The following is a 21,689-nucleotide window of genomic DNA, read 5'->3' on the forward strand; positions in this document are numbered from 1 at the left end:
GCCTCTGTGCAGGAGACTTGACTTTTTTTTTTTTTTTTTTTACTCCAGTGGAGGTGTGGTCTCTGTATTGAAGGCGTGGCCTTTTTTGCTTGTCCATCCCACTGAAGGTGTGGCCTCTGTGCTGGAGGCATGGCCTTTTGTGCTTGTCCATTTTTTTTTAATTTTTTTTTTTTTATAGAGGTGTAGCCTTTGTCCCGGAGGCGTGGCCCTTTTGTGCTTGTCTATACCAGTCAAGGTGTGGCCTCTGTGTTGGAGGTGTGGCCTTTTGTGCTTGTCTATTCAATTGGAGGTGTGGCCTTTGTGCTGGAGGCGTGGCCTTTTGTGCTTGTCTATACCAGTCAAGGTGTGGCCTCTGTGCTGGAGGTGTGGCCTTTTGTGCTTGTCTATTCAATTGGAGGTGTGGCCTTTGTGCTGGAGGCGTGGCCTTTTGTGCTTATCCATCCCACTTGAAGGTGTGGCCTCTGTGCAGGAGACATGGCCTTTCTATTCCAGTGGAGGTGTGGCCTCTGTGCAGGAGACGTGGCAAGGTAGCTATTGCAGTTCAGCTACAGTGAAGGAATGTCTTTTCTTCCTGTCTGATAGATTTAAGGAGTCATGGCCTTCGGGCCTTTTGAGTACCAGTAAAGTGGGCGTGGTCTTTGCAAGTGTACTTCCCGGTTTTATCTATTTTACACTTTTATCTTAAATCACTTACAGTATGAATCTCATCATGTTGTAATGACAGAAGAAAAAAAGGCGCACATGGTTAATTATTAATACTTAAGATCACCCCTGAGCTTTGAGAATTAAAACCACACACCATGTGTGTGTGTGTCATTGTGGTCGAGGCTGTGCGGTGTTTGTTCAGAGCTCAGGCAGGACGTGACGTTAGTGCCAGGCTCCCAGGTGGGCAAAAACCAACCACATCAGCTACTTCCTCATGCGCTCTCTGAGCCTCTGCGCTAAATGTGTGTGTGGACTGCACCTTACTGATAAGCCACACTGTGTGTTTTATTTCCTGTGTGTGTGTCTCTGTGGTAGTGTGTGTTGGGGCAGAGCTGGAAGGTGTATATTTTAAACATTGTACTGAATGAGTGCAGAAGCACACAGATAAGCAGGCAATCAAAGGGAGTTAACCGTAACGAAATCTCCTCGCTTCTGACAGCTGTTATTACCTCAGGTGTAGGTGTGTATGTGTGTATCGTCAGTGTGTGTTAGAATGCAGCGTGTGAGGTTTGCTAATCTCTGTATCTCAGATTTGTTTTTTTTTTACCACAGCAGCCACATTTGGCAGTATGGGTGTAACTAAGTCTTTTTCAGTGTGTGTTACTGCATCAGTGTATAACTGAGAACAGATTTTTTTTTATTTTTATTTTAGTTTTCTTTATTTGTTTTAAGTGTGGTATCATATATCATCTTCAATTCTTTTGGACAAAACAAAAAATCAAAGCCATGTTTTAAAGAAATAATTTGTGAAGCTGAAACCACATGTAGCTGATCAGCCCAGACATGTTGGATACCAGTTTTTTTCTTTTTTCAATAACCCTTGTCCTGGAGCTATCAGGCAAGTGTAGCTTGCAAGCAGGTGTATGATTTCGAGTTGGCGTTTGGGTGTGACAAGTGATCTTTAGTCACATGGCTTGGCGCTGATCACGTCCTTGGTGGAAGATGGTGTACTTCTGATATTTCTCTCAACCATCGATGATTCAGCAGTCTGCAGTGATTCATCCGTGTGATGATTCAGTCAGACCAAAAGGCTCAGAGTACGAAGAGAGAGAAACATAGTGACAGCAGACATTTATTGTATTTGAGATAAAAAGCTGTATGTTCTGTAGGCTGTAACTATAGGCGTTTAACAGTTCATTCACAAATTCCTCTTTACAACTGCTCTAACACATAACACGTTTATATCTCCCCAGTGCTCCAAATATCTATCAGTATATACAGTAGAGGTAACCCAGAAGTGGGTGTCGCCTAGATCTCTCTAGGGGAAAAAAAAAACAGCAGAATGTTAATAATTTATTTACAACAAAAAGCAATTTGCAGAACATAACATAGTTATGTGTAACTGAAGCACCGGAGGCACAGTGGTAGGCTTCCTGTCTGGGATCTTGAAGGTCAGAGGTCAGTATCCAGCTCCCTGGGGTTAAAGTTTAGATAACAGTAGGAGAGTTGAATTTGGAAGCATTATTAGTGTATCAATATTTACTGCATATAATGTGGCAAAAAATATATATTTATACATATATATAGTTTCTTTGCTGCAATTTGACCTTCAAGAATCGTTCATGTGAGCTCTAATCTAAGATGTGTAGTTTAATAAACGTCTTTTCTGCAGCAGAGATGGATCTAGGTCTTTCTTTCCTGGAACGATTCTCATGAGAGCCAGATTTATCATAACGTTTGATGGTTTTGGTGCCTGCGATGGGTTACACGTTGATATTTTTTCTGTGTTGAACACATTTCTTGATGTAATGATGGACCCTTTTTTTCTATTTCTCCGCTATCAATCAGCGCAGCCATGTTGTATATAGTGAGGCTGGATATTGGGCTGGATTTTTTCCCGAAGCTGTCCGAGTGTGTGAGCTCGTGTCCCTGTTCTGCTCATCACGCTGTCTTCAGCAGCGGTGGCTGCTCCACTCCCGTTTTTTTTTTTCTTTTTCTTTTTTTCTCCCAGGCGCTGTAGAAGCTCCTCGAGGCTCGTGGCTGTGTGGGAGGGTTGTGGGTGCTGGGATATGAGCTCTGCTCTGCTTTTTATGGACTTTCAGCTTTCTAAATTTGGCTCGCCTGTTTCTGTCCCAAATCGCACCGCAGGGAGTTTGAGCAAACGGCTGCTCTGGGATTGCAGTGCTGGAAAGTGGGAAGTACAGAAATCGATTTCGGATTGAACATGGAGAGACAGATAGACAAAGCCTGAGAGAGAGTATGGACAGAGAGTGAGTGTGTCTCTCTCTCTGTGTGTGCGTGTGTCTCTCTCTCTGTGTGTGCGTGTGTCTCTCTCTCTGTGTGTGCGTGTGTCTCTCTCTCTGTGTGTGCGTGTGTCTCTCTCTCTGTGTGTGCGTGTCTCTCTCTCTGTGTGTGCGTGTGTCTCTCTCTCTGTGTGTGCGTGTGTCTCTCTCTCTGTGTGTGCGTGTGTCTCTCTCTCTGTGTGTGCGTGTGTCTCTCTCTCTGTGTGTGCGTGTGTCTCTCTCTCTGTGTGTGCGTGTGTCTCTCTCTCTGTGTGTGCGTGTGTCTCTCTCTCTGTGTGTGCGTGTGTCTCTCTCTCTGTGTGTGTGCGTGTGTCTCTCTCTCTGTGTGTGCGTGTGTCTCTCTCTCTGTGTGTGCGTGTCTCTCTCTCTCTGTGTGTGCGTGTCTCTCTCTCTCTGTGTGTGCGTGTCTCTCTCTCTCTGTGTGTGCGTGTCTCTCTCTCTCTGTGTGTGTGCGTGTGTCTCTCTCTCTCTGTGTGTGTGCGTGTGTCTCTCTCTCTGTGTGTGTGCGTGTGTCTCTCTCTCTGTGTGTGTGCGTGTGTCTCTCTCTCTGTGTGTGTGCGTGTGTCTCTCTCTCTGTGTGTGTGCGTGTGTCTCTCTCTCTGTGTGTGTGCGTGTGTCTCTCTCTCTGTGTGTGTGCGTGTGTCTCTCTCTCTGTGTGTGTGCGTGTGTCTCTCTCTCTGTGTGTGTGCGTGTGTCTCTCTCTCTGTGTGTGTGCGTGTGTCTCTCTCTCTGTGTGTGTGCGTGTGTCTCTCTCTCTGTGTGTGTGCGTGTGTCTCTCTCTCTCTGTGTGTGCGTGTGTCTCTCTCTCTCTGTGTGTGCGCGTGTCTCTCTCTCTCTCTCTCTGTGTGCGCGTGTCTCTGTGTGCGCGTGTCTCTGTGTGCGCGTGTCTCTGTGTGCGCGTGTCTCTGTGTGCGCGTGTCTCTGTGTGCGCGTGTCTCTGTGTGCGCGTGTCTCTGTGTGCGCGTGTCTCTCTCTCTCTCTCTCTCTCTCTCTCTCTCTCTGTGTGCACTTGTCTCTCTCTCACTCTCACTCTCTGTGTCTGTGTGTGTGTGTGTGTGTGTGTGTGTGTCTCTGTCTTTCTGTGCATTAAGCAGTATCACATGAGACGGAGTGATGATATGGTGAATATCAGCATGGCTGTGATGCAGAAACAACAGCACGAACTCAAGTTTGATATCGCTTTTATCTAACAGTTCCACAAACACCATTTATCATCAACAGATTATGATTTGTTTCCTTATTTAATCAGTTATTTTCCTCAACCACATCACTAATACAACTAACTAATCGCAACAGACGAAGCTCATTACTGACAGTTACAGACCAACCTGTTTTTATTTATTCATTCATTTATTTTAATATGAAGATATATGAATAGCTAGTGCACTGTCTAGGGTATAACAATCACTTGTCACACACACTAAGTAGGGATGTTGATAAAGAGTTGAAGAGCGATTAAGGCGATAGTGTGTTTGATCACGGAAGGGTGTTCATAGGGTGTGTATCATCACAGAAAGGTTAACCAACCAACTGCAAAAAGAAAAGAAAACTAAATTATTTTTACTAAATTTTTTAATTTTAAACACACCAGCTTAAAAAAATTTATAATATTTTTTTAAAAAATAATAAAAATATAAAAGCGAGTATATTTATATTTGTTAATCATAAAAAAAAAAAACACGGCAACATCAGCCTATCATATTTAAGTTTTTTAAATATCACTATTTAAACATTTAAACACACAAGACTGATTATCTTGATGTTAAATTGACACAAAGTACTGTTTATATCCGGAAAAAATTATTACCAAACAATATTTTACAACATGTTTAAACATAAAGCATTAAAAAAAAATATATATATTTGTTTCATATAATCAGTTTTAGGATAAAAAAAAGAGATGTCTCTCAGTATCAGTGTTACAGAATGTTATTGGCTTTTGGTGTTGATTAGTTTTCTAGAGCAGAAGCTCTGACGGATGTTTGAGCTGTAATTTAAAGCACATAGTTGAGTTAATGCTCTTTAGTGCTGCTCAGTTTATCACATAAAAAAAAAAAGTCGTTATTTGGACCTGTGCAATTATTTAATTATAGAATTTATTATAGGTGATATATACACAATGAGGAATTAAAAATATGTAGAGTTTAATAATTTTTTAGGTGATAAGTAAATATCGGCGTCCTCTCGACATCCTGTAAATGGGGTTAGTTATCCAGTTATTTTGTGTTGACCTAGATAAATATGTTTAAACACAAACTGGTACATTTTAATAGTTAAGTATCGCAATTTAAATCTCAGTTATAGTATCTGTCAAAAGTAAGTGAATTGTGATGCTTTAAAATCCTCAATACTTTTATTCCCCTGGGACACCATGTAAACTTTTTACATTAGTGCGCTTGGGATTGTTCCCGAGAACACTTGACCCCAAAAGTCTGGTTCATTTCGATCAGTGTGAACACGATTGTTTCATGCTCAGGAAGGCAGTCCACTTGAAGTGTGCTAGTCGCAAGAACAATCCAGCGTCCTGCACTCAGATACAAATTAAATCCGATATGGAGGCCAATTAGCAAGGAAGTAGATCGCGGTTTAAACACAACATCATCAGTGACGTCGGTCTCATCCTCTGACCTACATACGATGTCACTCTTTTTCACTCTCCGAAAGACAAAGAAGAAGAAGATTAACGTGAAGGTTAACTTCCTCATCCTCTTCTTCTTTGTTTAATGGCGGCTCACAGAGCGAGTAGATGCATACTGCCACCCGCTGCGTTTGAGAGTGCAAATACACAAGCGATGTGAGTGGTATTTATCAGAGCCGTGAATCGTACGTAGACTGTCGATTTGAAGGATTAAACACTACTGAAAATACTTATCATGCCATGAAAAACTGTGTAACTTGTTTTAGGTTTTAAATGTCATGCCTTATACAAAGCGATTCTTTTCTCTCTCTCTTTTTTTTTTTTTTTTCCTGCAGCACGCTCTAGTCCAGTGGGTGGCGGTATTGGCCGCTCATAGTAGAATTAGAATCAGGGACACTTTTGCAAAATGCATTTCTTGCAGATACAGCAGTCCATTTTTACAGAATTTAAGTTAAAAGTGAGGTGAATCAATAGTATTAACCGAATCGGTCAACAAAATATCACTTAACTGATTAAATCACGCAGCGATGAGAGTGTGTGCATGGCTTATGTTAAAAATAAATAAATAAATGTTGAGTAGAGGCCACGGGGAGACCACAAGCCACCAAAACACTGAAAGGGACGGTCTGATGTCCTGAAGGTGTCCGACGTCCTCGTGGCGGATCAGGTACAGACACGCTGTTTTCTCCATTGCAGTTCCTCAGGATCTCTGTGTCTCAGGCGAATGTGGACCAAGGCTGCTGTTTGGCCCTTCCATAGTGTGTGTGTGTGTGTGCACGCACTTCCTCTCTCCATGCTTGGGTTTTTCCAGTCACCCCAAGGCAGGATGCCTGACCAGCTTATCGTTTCCTTCGCTACTGAGCTGTGTGTGTGTGTGTGTGAGAGATGGATAGGCTCAAACAAAGTGACATGAAACACCTAGTGACAGTCTAGTAAGTCTCTTTCACACACGCCAGACACATACACACAATGTGTGTCAAGGCATGTGTCATGTTTGTGTAGGTGAGAGATGGATAGGGTCAAACATAGTGACATAAAACACAATGACAAATAAAGTGCTCACTCACACACACACAAATGTCTGAGTTAGCTCTCTGATTTGGCCAGTCCTCTCTCTCTCTCTCTCTCTCTCTGTGTGTGTGTGTGTGTGTTTGCTGGCCAGTTGGCCCCGGCCGTCGTCCAATCAGCACATTCCTCCTCATGAATACACTGGGGCTGATTTTGGCAGGCGGTGCAGGGTGGGGGAACAGTCATATCCTGTAGGCTAACTCTTATACACACACACACACACACTAATAGTGCTTTACATTAAGTAATGATAAATAATACAAACCCCAGGAATCCACGGTCACTCCCATAATCCTCCTGCACAGTGTCAGACAGGTGCTCAGCTGCAGGCTTAGAGGAAGTGTGAGAGACTGTGTGTGTGTGTGTGTGTGTGTGCGTGTGCGTGTGTGTGTGTGTGTGTGTGTGTAGAGCGAGCGAGCGAGAGAGAGATCTGGGACACAAAGGTGCCTCAGTACTGATGGAGCGCTGCCAGTGTGTGTGTGTGTGTGCTTTGAATTCTTGTTGTTGTTGTCGTTGTTTAAACACAGGCTCTCCTCTCTGCAAGAGTGTGTGTGTGTGTGTGGGACTGACTGATCCTACTCCCTTGCATTACATCAGTCCCCCTGTAGCACTGACTCACACACAAGACGCCACACACACAGTCTTCACTCAACCCCTTCTGTGTCTGTGTTTTTGTCACTTAGTGTGTGTGTGTGAGATGGAATGTGTTGGAGTGTGTGTGCGTGGTGGACTGCGTATGTGGAGGTCGTTTTGCCTTTGCGTGTGTGTTTTTATTTTGGGTGTGTTTTGTTTTTTTGTGCATTTGAGGGTCTGTTTGAGTGTGTGTGTATCTTGAAGTGTGTGTTGGAGTGTATTAAAATCTGCAAGACTGTGTGTGTGTGTTGAAGTGAAGTTTTAAAGGTTTTTTTTTTTGCTTTTTGTTTTTTGGGGTTTTGTATGTCTGAGTGTGTTTATTTTTTAAGTGAGTGAGTGTATGCTTGTGGTTTTTGTGTATCTGTGGTCTGGTATAGATATGTTTGAGTGTGTGTTTGGAGTGTGTTTTTGTATTTGAGTGACGAGTGTGTATGATTCGTGAGGGCTTTAAATGTATGTTAGTGTATTCGGGTTTTTTAAGGTGTGTTATTCTCCCTCCACGTTGTTTGAACCCGAGTCCCATTAAAGCAGCAGTCAGTAAACCTGATGTTTTGTTGCCGTTGTTGTCGTACACCTCTGGGTTTAAAAGGCCACAAAAATCCGACCAATCAGGACGAAGGGGTGTTACCGCTCGCCTGTCCATCATTTAGCTTGCAGCATCCCAGAAGAGTTCATAAAAGGAGCCGTGTTTATATTTAGCGTTTCTAATCAGAAGGCATGGGAATCACCAGGAGCGTTCTGATGCGATGATGTCACTTTACCCGGGGCTCACAACAGTCTTAATGTAATGCCATAAAAATATGTTGTACCAATGTTGTACCACTTAACAGCTCGTGCACAAAATCAGTTACACCTGAGGCTGATCAAACGTAAAAAAAAAGAAAATAAAAATCAATTACTGATGCGTCTCTATTATAAATGTAAAAAAATTAAAAATAAACGCACAACTTTGAAGTCAATGTGGCGATACAAGCATCAATCAGCTCACAAAAGAATTGTGATTCATAACTGAATTTGTAATTTTATTTAATTTTTTTCCCCTACCACTGGAAACACTGTTATGAGCACGCCACCTACAGGGTTTATAGAGGAAGTGCACCATTTTCCACCTTAAATGCAAGCATAATACAGTGAAACCTCGGTTTGCGAGTTTTCCACAAGACGAGCAAAGACTTTTAATAAATTTTGACTTGTAAAACAAACAAGTCTTTGTTTGCGAGTACCAAGTATCATGTATCACGTGTTTACAAATGAGCCAATGTTTTTTTCCCCTTTTGCGCTGCGGAATTGTGGGTAATAGTCTCCCCTGCTGGTTCTTAGTGCATGTCTCTCACTGATATAATCAACATCCGTGCATGCGTTTACTGTTTACTAGAACACTGTGACCACGTGTATGTGTGCGCGTAAAACACATTTTGTTTTGTGTCTGTATGCAGGTCTGTACAGCACGCGTGTAAAACAAAAGCAAGTCTCATTAGAAAGGTTAAAGATCCATTTTCTCACACTGTATCAGCCTGCTCTTTATTCTGTGTGCACGCGCGTCATTGGACACCATGCCACACACACAGACCCCTCCTACTTTCGCCTTCACACACACACACAGTGAAGGCAGTAAAGACACACACACACACTCACTCTTTCTCTCTGCTCTACACAGAAACACTGCTCTGTCGCGATTTTTTTTCAAAGGTAAAGTGCAGGTTAATTTGTTTTATTTTTACTATACAGCAGTGATTCCGTTAGTGTGTCGCTCAATCAAGTGTCATTAAAGAGATTTCTTGTTTATTTTTCAGATAAATTTTTTTCCATTGTGTGCGTGTCTGTATGAAAAGAGTGGAGGAAGGGTCACTGTGTAAGACAAAAAGGGGGAGAGGCGGAGGGGCTTCTTACTTTAGCTTGACAGACAGACACACAGCGCCTGCGCGCACAAACAAACACTTATCTGTTGGGATTTATTTCTACTTTTATTCAAAGGTGAAGCGCAGATTAATTTGTTTTATTTTTATTTTACCTTTTGTGTTAATTATTTTTATATATTTATTTTTTTGGGCTGTGGAACGAATAATTTAAGTCTCTATTGTTTCTTATTGGAAATTTTGATTTGGTTTACGAGTTTTGGAAATATAAACCAACTTCTGAAATTATTTATGCTTGTAATCCAAGGTTCGACTGTAAATTAAAAAAACAATTTAATGTTTGGAATCAGTGTGATGCATGAATCGGCTCACAAAAGTATCACTAACGTAAGAATTACATAACGGAAATAATTGACATCACAGACTGCATATTTAACTACAAAAAATTTATTAATTAATGATTTAAAATGTAGACTCTAATAAATAAGTACACCTGGACATACACTGAATACTGAGCAGTGTGTGTGTTAGGCAAGCACACTTCGAGTGTTCAGTAGCTAGTTAGCCCATTAACGCGTTTGTGTTACTTGAGAGAGTCGAGGCAGTTCATTGTTGATGCTCACGCCAGTTAAACTTTATTAGCTGTGTGTAAAAGGAGCGGAGTGGGAGATTATGTGCAACTGTGTGTATAAGCAAGTATGTGTGTGAGATCAGAAAAGCGCTACCATGGCAGGAGCTAGCTGCAGTATTTCTCCTCCACATTCTCAGGCTAAGCAGGCGTGAACATCAGCTCAATGCTGAGGGAGAAAGAGAGTTTCCCTTTGTCTCCTTTTCTTTCTTTTTTTCCTCTCCCGAAATAAATCTCCTTCACGGCTCCACAGAGCCCTTGGCTCTTCTTCAGCTCTGCTGTTCATTTCTTTTGTTCGGTCGAGTTCATGTCGAGGCCCCGCTTGGCCTTTTTGTTCTGGGGAGTCATCGCCCAAAACAAACATGGCGGATCGGGTTTCTCTTATCTCTCGCTTTGGAGCAGGACAGGGACCGAGCGCTTCCTCCGCGGCTTATCTAGTCCTGCGGTTAGTCGTTTCCCACAGGCAGGAGTATGTATGGGAGAGGAGGTGTGTGTGTGTGTGAGACTAAGACACTCTGCAGGCCTCTTATTATTTTCACACTGTAGTCTGTTATTATTGTTGTACCTTGTGTGTTTATGTACACGTGTGTGAGACGAGAAGGGTGTGTGAGGTCGAGAGAGGGGTGGTGGGTCCTGTGGTTTGTTTTCCGTTAGTGTGAGACGTTAGTGCGAGTTCCCTCGGCTGTGGTTGAAGTGTGTGTGCTAGAGTTTGTGTGCTTTGGGGAATAAGAACAGTGGACTTTAGCCTGGGAAATGGCAGCCGCATTTGGAACACTGATCCAGGTTTTGTGTTGAGAGAGAGAGGTTGTACAAGAGTGTTTTTTTTTTTTTTTTTTTTCTGAGAGAGTGAGTGTCTGTGTTAAAGTGTGGAAATTGTATTTGAGAGTAAGTGTCTGTTAAAATTGAAGGCCTGTGTGTGTGTGTGTAATGGTGCTGCCATTCTGCATTTGGGTTGTAGTTTCTGAGCATTAACACTGCAAGAACCCATAATTATGTTCTTGTGATCTGTGCATGTATGTGTGTGTGGTGGAGGGCTGAGGGACTTATGGCTCTTGGTTTAATAAAATCCAGTGGCCATGCACGCACGCACGTGCACACAGAGGTTGACATGAAGGACGTAGCTTATATGGTGTGTAAGAGCAGAGTAGAAGGTGAACACTGCAGTAAGACTTTAGGACATAAATGACATAATGACGCAGCTCAGTCTCTGATGGTGTAATCACGGGCACGGGGTCTGAACCTGATAGTTGACAGTGCAGATATTGCACTGTGTGTGTGTGTGTGTGTGTGTGTGTGTGTGTGAGACTCTCCTCATCATGAGCACATTTCTCCCTGACCCTCAATTTCATGAATGCCGTGTAATGTGATTCTCCTCCTCTGCTCACTCTCTTCTCTTTCTCTCTTCACAGGTGACATCACACAGAAGGGCTACGAGAAGAAAAGAGCCAAACTGCTGGCCCCGTACATACCACGTACCCAGAGTAAGAACTCTCGCTCTCTCTCACTCTTTCTCACCTGCTCTCTTGCTCTTTCTCGCTCTCTCTCCCTGAATCTGTTTTTGTATTTTTTTTATTTATCATTAATTATTAATTCATTTCAGCATGCTTCACTGCGTGACCTTATATATATATATATATATATATATAGTATCACCAAACCAGTATCACTGGTTTAAAGCAATAGTCCAGTTAACTTTATCGTGGTCTTTGTGTGCTTCACCATGAGCCCAGAGTCACAATATTGTTCTGAAGTTTGTTAGTTTAGTATTATTATTTATCTTTTTAATTTATTTAGTTCATTTACTTTTAAATCATCATCTTTATATCTTTATTAATCTGTAGATTATTTTACCTTGTAAGAAATTTATTTAATTCATATTTTATCATCCAAATCACTTTTAATATGCGTTTCCTTGAGCTGCTATGCAAATCACAATGCTGATTCAAGCCATCTAACCCTCGCCCCGTTTTTGTTGTCCTACATATAAGCAAGTCAAAAACTATCCGTACTTCTGTAATAGAAGGCCGCACCGTCTTATCAGTCCCTTCTGTTCAAGGCTACAGTCTCCCAAGTCACTGCCGTGCAGGTTTGAACGTGTTACATTGGTCCGTTTGTAACTGAGGTGCGAGCAAAACATGGACGTCTCACTTGTGATTTAAACAAAAGACGAACATCGTGTGGTGATTATTATTTTTTATTTTTGTGGTCTGGGGGGTTACCGAAATAACTCACGGAAGAGCATAGAAGAGAACAGAAGTGTTTGGAGATCTGTAAACAAAGTTTGGACCAATACTCTACTGTTAGGAAGGTGAAAGTTTCTTAAAAAGAATCATTACTGGTCAAGAGACACGGATTCATCACTACGAGCCTGAGAGTAAACGGCAGTCTGGAGTGAGAAACATCCTCAATCACCGACCGAGAAAAAGTTCAAAACTCATACTCTCTGCATGCACTTAATTTTCAGGTGTTAAAGCATCCTCCCTATAGTCCCCATCTCCGTCCTTCAGTCCTCTGAAAGCAGCTCTATGATGAGCTCTAAGAAAAAATTTACTTCTGATGAAGAAGTAAAGACAGGGTGCATTTGTGGCTTTCAGCTCAGCCTAAAACATTTTGTAATTGGGGAATACGAAAGCTTATTGACAGATGGACAAAGTGTAAGGAAAAGATTATGTCGAAATTATGTATTTTTCTTTTCTAAAAGTAAAATGAAAAATTCAAATAAATTCTACATCATAGTGTGAATGTAGATCCCAAAGTTGCTTGGCTAAAATTATCATGATTGTTTCAGTCAGTACTTGGATCATGATTATTTAACATAACTCATTCACACATTTATTGAACTTTAAATTAACCAAGCTCGAGCTGAGGGTTGAGGTAATAGACGAAAGCGCACTGACATTGAAGTAAATGAATGTAATGGATTTCTAACCAAAAAAAAGAACATTGTTGCAAAAAAAGAAATGCAGCACGTTAATCAGTTCATCACATTTTTGTCTTTTTTCATAATTGTTGGAAGCCAAAATTGTAATTTAAATCCGATTAATTGCATCGCGCTGGATAATCCTGCAGTGCCAGAGCTCTCCCCCATGGTTTTCGGATGTGAAGGATTACAATAAAGTAGTAGTAGTAGTGACAAAATCCCAAATATCCTTATGAGGCCAGATTAGACTGATGAAATGAGTGTGTTGTAGTAATGACAGGCAGAACGCTATCGCTCAGGCCGTTGTAGACGTTTTTTGGCAGTCGTCCCACATCGCAATAAAATAATGTCTTAGCAAGTGAAATATTCTCGAATCTAGCCAAAATCCTATCTGTAATTTCTTAAAACAAGACTACATCAAAACACAAGATTATTATGCTTATCTCTAGCCAGATGTTATTAAAAAAATGAATGTGAAAAATGTCTTGTTCCTATTGCCAAATAATTTTGCTAGTTTTTTGGATTTAGTTCTTGAAAGAAGTTATCCTCCAAAACATTTTTGTGCTTGCAATTTTAGGAACATTTGCCTGGAAATAAGCATAATAATGTTTTTATTTTCATTTTGTTGTTGTTGTTTTTTTTATAAAAACAAACAAACTTGAAATTATAGATAGAATTGATGAGATTAGAGAATGTTACACTTGGCGAATGTGTCATTTTAGCAGTACACACAAAAGTAATACAAGTTAAAGAAAAAGACTTTGCTAATCCGACATCTCTTTTTAAAAAATATATATTTTAGGCCGACAGGGTTATTAGAACGTTCCTCCTTACAATGTGTGTAAAAAATAAATAAATGTATAAATAAACCTGTCAAATTTATTATAGCAAGCTTTGCCAGTTTTTTTTATGCACTGAAATTGTGAAGATTGTTTAAGGATTTAAAGAAATCTTATTGATATGTTTACAACCCCAGAAATATGTTTTGTTAAAGTGCAACGTTCCTCCAGGCTAAAAAGATTTTATTGAGTGGAATATATTTATATTCAACTCCCTAATGCCATCTAGTGGTCGACGTTGAGACTGCATGATCGAGGCAAGCAGAGACATGTTCTTCGCCACAATAGCTCAGTTTGTCATGGCAAAAACCTTGTTTTCATAAGCACTTATTACCTCTGTGTGAGATCTGTAATTAAAATAGCCTGCAGAAGAGAGCGATCGGTTTTTAAAAGCCTGCAATTTAAATGATCTAAACCAATATTTCTCAACCTCTTTTCCTTTGTGTAGCTGAACATAGGGATTTATCTCATCATATGACTCGAACAGGAAACAAAGGAGGAAATGAAAGAGATGAACTTGCAGAGCCAGGGCAGTTTCCTGTCGTTGCGTCATCCCAGAAACTCTGACTCACTCATGGAGAAAGTGTTGTCGATTTATTTGTCCCCAGCTTCCTAACATAGATTAAACCAAAAAAATTTTTTTGGAACATACTCTTATTAATACAGTTCAAAAACACTTTAAAAAAAATGATCTATTAAAGTGGAATCTTTAAATGTTATGCTTTCGAAGCTGCCATTTGAAGCCTTTGAAGCTTCACCCCTGGCTGTTTCACACACCGCACCTAATCTGTGTGTTTTCACGCTGTGCATGTCTCTGTGAAGGTAAAAGCTGTAATTGCGTCCCTTTCATTTCGTGTATAGACCCGTGCTCTGATTGTGTGTGTTGTAATGTTTGTAGATCTAGATCCAGGACTAAAGAGTATCCACTTGGCTCCAGGCCCCGGTGTCGACTCGTCTCCCAGTCCGGACGCAGGACCCTCGGCCCCTCCACGGCAACACCGCTCACATCGCAGCGGCGGGACACGCGATGACCGTTACAGATCAGGTATCTCCAGTTCACGCTCACGTTAGTCTTGGGCTTCACCATTGCTAATATGCACTTAGTTCTTAACGACAGTGATTATATGACCGATTTAATCCCTGAAGTCGTGCATTGCATCGTACATGCTTTGTCAGAGTTTCGCTTAAATTCTTGGTTGCCATGGTTTCACTGGTTTCACATGAATATCAGAACAAATTACAAAGCTAGCTACAGATTAATCGTAACACTACCCGTTCTACCACATCCCATGCCTCTCCTTCTCATATGTCGCATCACTTCACTGTGAATCGAGACAACATTCGCACATTAATACATTTTCTTCTGAAAACTAAACTCTTTACTAATCCTACTTAAACCTTCAGCGTTACCTCTCTTCTTCTTCTTTTTAAACACATTTTAAGCAGAAACCTCATGACAGTCTTTGTAATTGTAATGTACTGCTGAACTTAAAATATTGCTTTTGTAATAGCAGATGGCATGTTTAATTTAAAATAAAAAAATTACACCTTTTAGAAATTAGAGCCGGGCAATTGATCAAAAATAAATCAAAACTGACATTTAGAAGCTCAAATCGAAGTAATTTTGTTTTTTTTTATTGTTTTTGTGGAAAAAAAAAATAATAATTAGGATATATATATATGTACATATACACAGTGTCTATATATACTGTGTGTGTGTGTGTGTGTGTGTGTGTATATATATATATATATATATATATATATATATTTTTTTTTTTTTTTTTTTTTATTCTTTCCTCGTTACCATGTGTTTAATGTACATTTCTCTTAAACAACATACTGCCTTGCGTGTATGTTGTGTAGTCACATGACTCAAGCCCCGCCCAGCCTGTGACATGGAAGAAACATGGAGGAGATCTTTTTATTAGAAAAAAAAATGGTTGAGCATGTTTACAGTAAAAATGTTGTCAGTGAACTATAAAGACAGAAAAACGAATGCATCAATTACAATCACATCAAAATTGGTTCGTGGTCAAATCTCCTGGCATTGTTACAAATGGAAATAACTTGAATATAATAATAAAAATTATCCAATATTTTATACATGATTTACCAATATTATGACTATTTCATCTTTTTTTAACATTTTAATAATCTTAAATAATCTGGTTATATTTCTATTGCCCTTTTTTCCTCCCCAAGGACCTTTTTTCTTTTTGCAAGATAAGCCAATAGAATGAGAGATTCTTAACTTAACCGTCTCTTTGAGACTTTTTTTTATTTTTCATCACAATGTGTGTATTAGATATAACTGTTTAAGACGATGCACTCTATAGTGCTTTATCTTAAACTCTCAGACACATAATAATACTATCAGTGGATCTAAATTCTAGTATAATAATGAGTTCGGATCTATTATACCGTCTCACACTGCCATTTTCCCGTAGCGCCAACTAGTGATTATGAAAAAGTGAATGTGTTATTGTAATGGCTCTTTTGTACTATGTCTCTTCTGTCCCCATGTCAGATATCCACACGGAAGCCGTACAGGCGGCTCTGGCCAAGCATAAAGAGCAAAAGATGGCACTGCCCATGCCTACTAAGCGTCGATCAGCCTTCGTCCACGCCACCGTGGAGAACTGCACCCCTCCTGGTGAGTAGCGAGCTCGCGCCCACTTGCCTTCTGCTGCCCCTTCTGTCTACAGCTCAGTGACCAGGACCGAGGGGACGCGGCAATACGAGGTCTGATTGTGCCTGGAGCAGAGAAGCATGTTTTATAAAAAGATTGAGTTTAATAAATAACATGTGGAATCATTTAGTGAACAATGTTAATTGCTTCTGCACACGTTCACGGCCATGTGTGCTGCAGACACTTCGAACCCTCCGCAGTTAATGACTCACTTACAGTCCTGCTGTTTTTCATTTGAGAAAGAATCTCATCAAATCTTTGCCACTTTTTTTGTGTGGAGACACAGTGAATATCTTTGTGATAATCTTGTACGTGTGTCTGTGTGCAGACACGTCGTCTGCATCTGAGGACGAAGGGTCTCTGCGCAGACGACAGGCCGCAGTGAGTGCGGTTCTCGCTCAGAGTCTGCAGAATTCCGAGTTCTGGATCAACCGCTCAATCCAGGGATCGTCCACTTCGTCCTCTGCCTCGTCTACCTTGTCTCATGGAGAAGGCAGCAAGAACCACATCCAGAACGCACTGGCAGACGTGCTCGCACACACCCGCATAGGTACGCCACCACCGTCAACGTACTTTATAATGACACACTGCTGACCGGTTTTAGGAGTTCAAAACAACAGCAAGTCAAGCAGTCTGCTTCTAGATTCGAAGTTTGGCTTCAGTATATTTACAGGCCAGATTCTTCTGCTTTATTTCAGGCATTAAAGAAGCTTATTAGAGAAACAGGATGTATTACACACAATAAAAACCGGCAAAGGGAAATTGTCAGGCAGCATTTGGTTTCACATCATTAAGTCCATGTTGGTGTTTTATAAGCAGCGTTAATGTGTTCTAAGGGACTTATCTTCAGGATGGTTCATATGCTGTGGAAATAAGCGCCTCCGATGCTGTAAACATTTTTATTTTATTTTATTTTTTACTGCACTGCAACCTGAATCATAGGGAAATTAATCTCCAACATTAATAGGAATGCAGAATGCTTAACCAGCACAGGCTCATGCTTAGTTTTTTACTGCCATTGTTCTCTTTAAACATATCTGTAATATTTATAATGTCTTATTTTTTTTTAACAGCCCAAAACACACTTCTCAACTCAAATGCAAACATATATTAATTAAATGTATTTTTTTTAAAAAAGATCAATTTTGGAATCTGTGTGGCACACATCAATTGTCACACAGAAGAATCATGATACATCACTGAATCGCTACAGATAACATCAAAGCAGTTCATAAGTTCATTAAAAGGTGGATCGTAGCAATGGTAGCTGTAGGTGGTTTGTAGATCTCACAGGGTGGTTCATACCTCTTTGTAATGGTATGTAATCATAGTGGCCAAAATCATATCAAGTGTAGGGTTGTTTTTTTTCCGATACTTTTTCCGATACTTTTAAAATGGTACCGGTGCCAAAACGGTCCCTGAACCGACACTTTACAAAAGCCACAAAAATGATGGTGAATACTCAAGAATACATTTTTATTTAACAAATTAATTAATTAGCCTTCTTTGCAATGGTAAATGGGGTCACTGTTGTAGTACTAATAGTACTAGCTGGAAAGCCATAATTATAAACAGAATGCATGTTACATTAGTATTTTATTTTTATTAGTATTTTAAATATTTTATTTTTGACCATTTGTTAGCATGAATGCAAGATTTGCATTTTGCAATTAACATTACATCAGCCTACTACTAACCTGCGGCAAGGCTGCAGTCCTTATCGTAATCTGTGGACTCCTTTTTGCTACGGTTGGTATGACTGGGGCTAGGGTCATCCACACCAATAGTGCCAGCTGTTGTCTGCAAGCTGTCAAACACGGTGCCTACCTCTGATTTTAAGTTTATTCTGTGTGCCCTCAAATGTTTCATTAGATTTGACGTGTTTGTCCCTTTACACGCAACTGCTGTAAAACATTTGCTGCATGTCGTCCTTTCTAAAATATAGCCACACTTTCAACCGTTTAGTTTTAGGCATTTTAACGAAAGTTGTTTAATTTAGCGAGCTAAGATAGCGGTAGACCACCTGTTGCCGTCAGAGCAAGTGTAACGTTAGTTGCTGCATTCACGCGCATCTCGGATGGTCTCATTTCCTGATGATTTCCGCTTTTAATTTTTTTATCTAATGTAATAAACTTTTAATCTACAAAAATAAAATGGACAGTAACATTACTGCAACAATGTTTTGGATTTGTATTATCAAAGCTTTTCGAAGCTTTGATGATAATTTTCTAATTAAGGAAATAATTGATTTTTCCGATCATTTCTGACATCCCATCAATGCAGTATTTAAATTTTTACTAGCAGTTATGTGTGTTGATAATTCTGATGCTTATTACAATTGCGTCATTCAATCGACAGTTTAGGCATTTAAGTGGCAATGAAATTTGCGTTCTGTTTCGGTCCGGTACATATAGGTACTAGGTACCGGTGTATTTGCCGTATTTGCACCGGTTTCCGGTACCCAACCCTAATCGGGAGTTGTTTAGTTTTGACGTAGAAGGTTTTGAGCCGTCTCTTTACAGGAGTTTTACATCTTGTATAGGAGGACAAGCAAATCCGCCAATATGACTAAATCTCACCCTGTTACACTTGGTTACTTAGTAGTATTCTTTACTAGATGAAGCACTGCACTTGGTGGCGTTTAGTTTGGAAGGTAGCAGGTTTGTATCTTCTGTGGTTGTAAGAAACAGTTAGAAATCATCACAGTCGTCGTGACAAGACATAGCAAATCATATAAACTGTGACAGTTGGCCATGAGCTCAGCTTTTAGCGGGTCATAGTTGATTACATCACAATTGAAAGCACATCGTACCATTTCATAGCTAATGCCTAGCCATTACGCTGGTGACTTACAAGTGATTAAGAACAAATCTCGGCCTTTGTAGCTCATACACTGTTCTTATACGCACTTGTTTTGTTCCGACGCAGAGAGCAGCAGCGTTCCTCCTGACGTGACGTCCACAGCGCCACAGGACAGAAACTCACGAGGGGAAGTGGGTTCCAGTCCTGTAGTGAAGGGTGTAAGTCGAGGCAGCAACCGCTCCAGCATGATGGACACTGCAGACGGTGAGTGCATTATTACTCCTGTTCACTCGGGCACATGCTGTACTGTGCAAAAACACGCACTAACGTTTGTATTCTGTTTGCATAAATATTTATCGGGTCATCGAGTGTAGAGTGTTTTATTCATGTAAGTATTTACATCTTGTAGTAGTTTAATACCAATAACAATAATACATTATAGTTGTATGATGGAAGACAAAACAACAACTAGGATTGTTAAAATAATAGATTAGATCAGTGCAAGAGAGAAGAGAAAGCAGCTGGGGCTTAAGGTTCACTCAGAGCATATGGAACTGTCTAAATGCTCAAATCCCAAAGAGAGAGATCATTGTGGATATTGTTTTTCGTCAGCTCAGAACAACTCGAGAGAGATTACAAATGGAATTTAAGTAAAAAGCTGAGAATTTCAGGGTTAAAATAATGAACAGAATGTTTGAAGTTTTAAAATACTTGAAACATTTATTTAGGGATTTCTGTCCAAGGGACATGCTTTCACAAATTTCATTCAGAGGTACAGTACTTGTGCGCTCACCTTTAAGTTCTCAGTCCGCTTAAGAAAAAAACAGATTTGGTTTTATTATTTAATTCATTTAAAGAATTTTGATGCTACTACTACTGTGCACATTGATGTAAATCCAATATTTAACCCTAATTTTGCTCTTTTTTCATCCATCATGGGGTTGCTTTTCTGAATATAGGAAAAGGTACCGTGGCAAGTGAAAGACCGCTGTTAAGTGCAGTGACCCCTGTCTTTTTTGCTTTCGTGTTTAATATCTTTCTCCCTCCTTGTTTGTTTGTATTGTGTGTGATAGTGTTTTTGCTCATGTTGTCGTTAAAATTGTGACATGTATGGTGTGATCTGTAAATTTGTTTCCTCTAACATGCATGTGCTAATTATTATCTACTGTAGCTAGTATCATCCGGTTGAGAATACACAGAGCTGATTGTTTTTGTGTGTGTGTGTAGGCGTTCCAGTGCACAGCAGAGTCTCAACCAAGATCCAGCAGCTCCTTAACACACTAAAAAGGCCCAAGCGTCCTCCACTTAGCGAATTCTTCATGGATGATGGCGAGCAAATTGTGGAAGGTAGAAATAAAAATTGCAAAACAGTCAAATCAATTCCAACATATATAGTGGTATGCTGTCACTATCGCTATATGCCCAAAAGTATGATTTTGGACACATGATTATAGAATTAAGATTGGTAACATAGACTCGTACCACTTTTGCTCCTATAAAAACCTCCACTTGTAGTGAAGGAAAGGCTTACTTAAAGCGTTTCCACCCAGTTTATTCCATATTAATCTTGGCGATCCATGCCTTCATGGACTTTGTGCATAAGATTACCATTTTTACACCAAGATTTTGTGGCTTATGGAAATGTTTGCAAATAAAGTCTGAATTTGTGGCATTTAACTTTTTAATCCGTCTTCTAGTCCCTCGTCCAGATCCTAACACCCCACGTCCTGAGGGTCGTCAGATGATCCCAGTGAAAAGCGAGCCCCTGGGCGTAGTGAGTAACTGGCCCCCGGCACTGCAGGCAGCGCTCGCCAGATGGGGTGCTACCCAAGCCAAGAGCCCGGCTCTCACAGCGCTGGACATCACCGGCAAACCCCTCTACACTCTCACCTATGGTAAGTAGCACAGGATTGTTTGTGTGTTTATCAGCAGTTTTTTTGTTCACTGAAAACTTAATCCTGCTCTTTTGTTGTCCTGCAGGTAAACTGTGGAGCCGTAGTCTTAAACTGGCATACACCCTTTTAAACAAACTGGGCACCAAGAACGAGCCTGTGCTCAAACCTGGAGACCGGGTAAGAGAAGGGCAAGAAGATCCGGACACTTATAACTACTCTGCTCATGACGTCTGTAATGAGAAATTAATGTCTTGTGTGTCCACTAGGTGGCCCTGGTCTACCCCAACAGTGATCCTGGTATGTTCTGGGTGGCTTTCTACGGTTGTCTGCTGGCTGAAGTCATTCCTGTTCCAATAGAGGTGCCACTGTCCCAGAAGGTAGGGAAGGATTTAAAGGGAAGGGAATTAGTTTTTTTCTTAGAACTTCCTGATAGAAGTCTTAGAAGAAATAAGCTTTTATTTGTCAGATATACATTACAGTGAAATTGTTTCTACATATCCTGGGTAGAAAGCTGGGGTCAGATTCAGATGGGGTAAAGGGCAATGCTTAAGGGCACAACAGTGGCTACTTAAAACACCAAGTTTTAACATTTTAGGATTAGTACATTTCTATTCGGCATAAACGTCTATTAAGATTCAGATCTAAGCAAGAAAATGAAAGTCAAGAAATGCTTAGCAGTTTCTTTTTAAGAAAAGCACCATTTTCTTCTCATCTTGTAGAATTTCCATTAATGACATACGAATATTACAGCAGTTCTCAAACATTTTAGCTCA

General features: G+C 40.4%; 1 protein-coding gene across 1 annotated transcript in view; it reads left to right on the forward strand.

The window, feature by feature from the left end:
• dip2ba (disco-interacting protein 2 homolog Ba) overlaps positions 1 to 21,689 on the forward strand; it is a 74,802-nt gene that overhangs the window by 33,453 nt on the left and 19,660 nt on the right. The window contains exons 2-10 of the mRNA XM_053481819.1: positions 11,181 to 11,252; positions 14,429 to 14,575; positions 16,058 to 16,183; positions 16,548 to 16,769; positions 19,148 to 19,285; positions 20,249 to 20,368; positions 20,719 to 20,916; positions 21,002 to 21,093; positions 21,183 to 21,293. Of these exons, the coding sequence (XP_053337794.1) occupies positions 11,181 to 11,252; positions 14,429 to 14,575; positions 16,058 to 16,183; positions 16,548 to 16,769; positions 19,148 to 19,285; positions 20,249 to 20,368; positions 20,719 to 20,916; positions 21,002 to 21,093; positions 21,183 to 21,293 (1,226 nt within the window). The remainder of the gene's footprint in view (positions 1 to 11,180; positions 11,253 to 14,428; positions 14,576 to 16,057; positions 16,184 to 16,547; positions 16,770 to 19,147; positions 19,286 to 20,248; positions 20,369 to 20,718; positions 20,917 to 21,001; positions 21,094 to 21,182; positions 21,294 to 21,689) is intronic.

Source organism: Clarias gariepinus, chromosome 22 (genome assembly GCF_024256425.1).
Source record: "Clarias gariepinus isolate MV-2021 ecotype Netherlands chromosome 22, CGAR_prim_01v2, whole genome shotgun sequence".
In the NCBI taxonomy this organism is placed as follows: Eukaryota; Metazoa; Chordata; class Actinopteri; order Siluriformes; family Clariidae; genus Clarias; species Clarias gariepinus.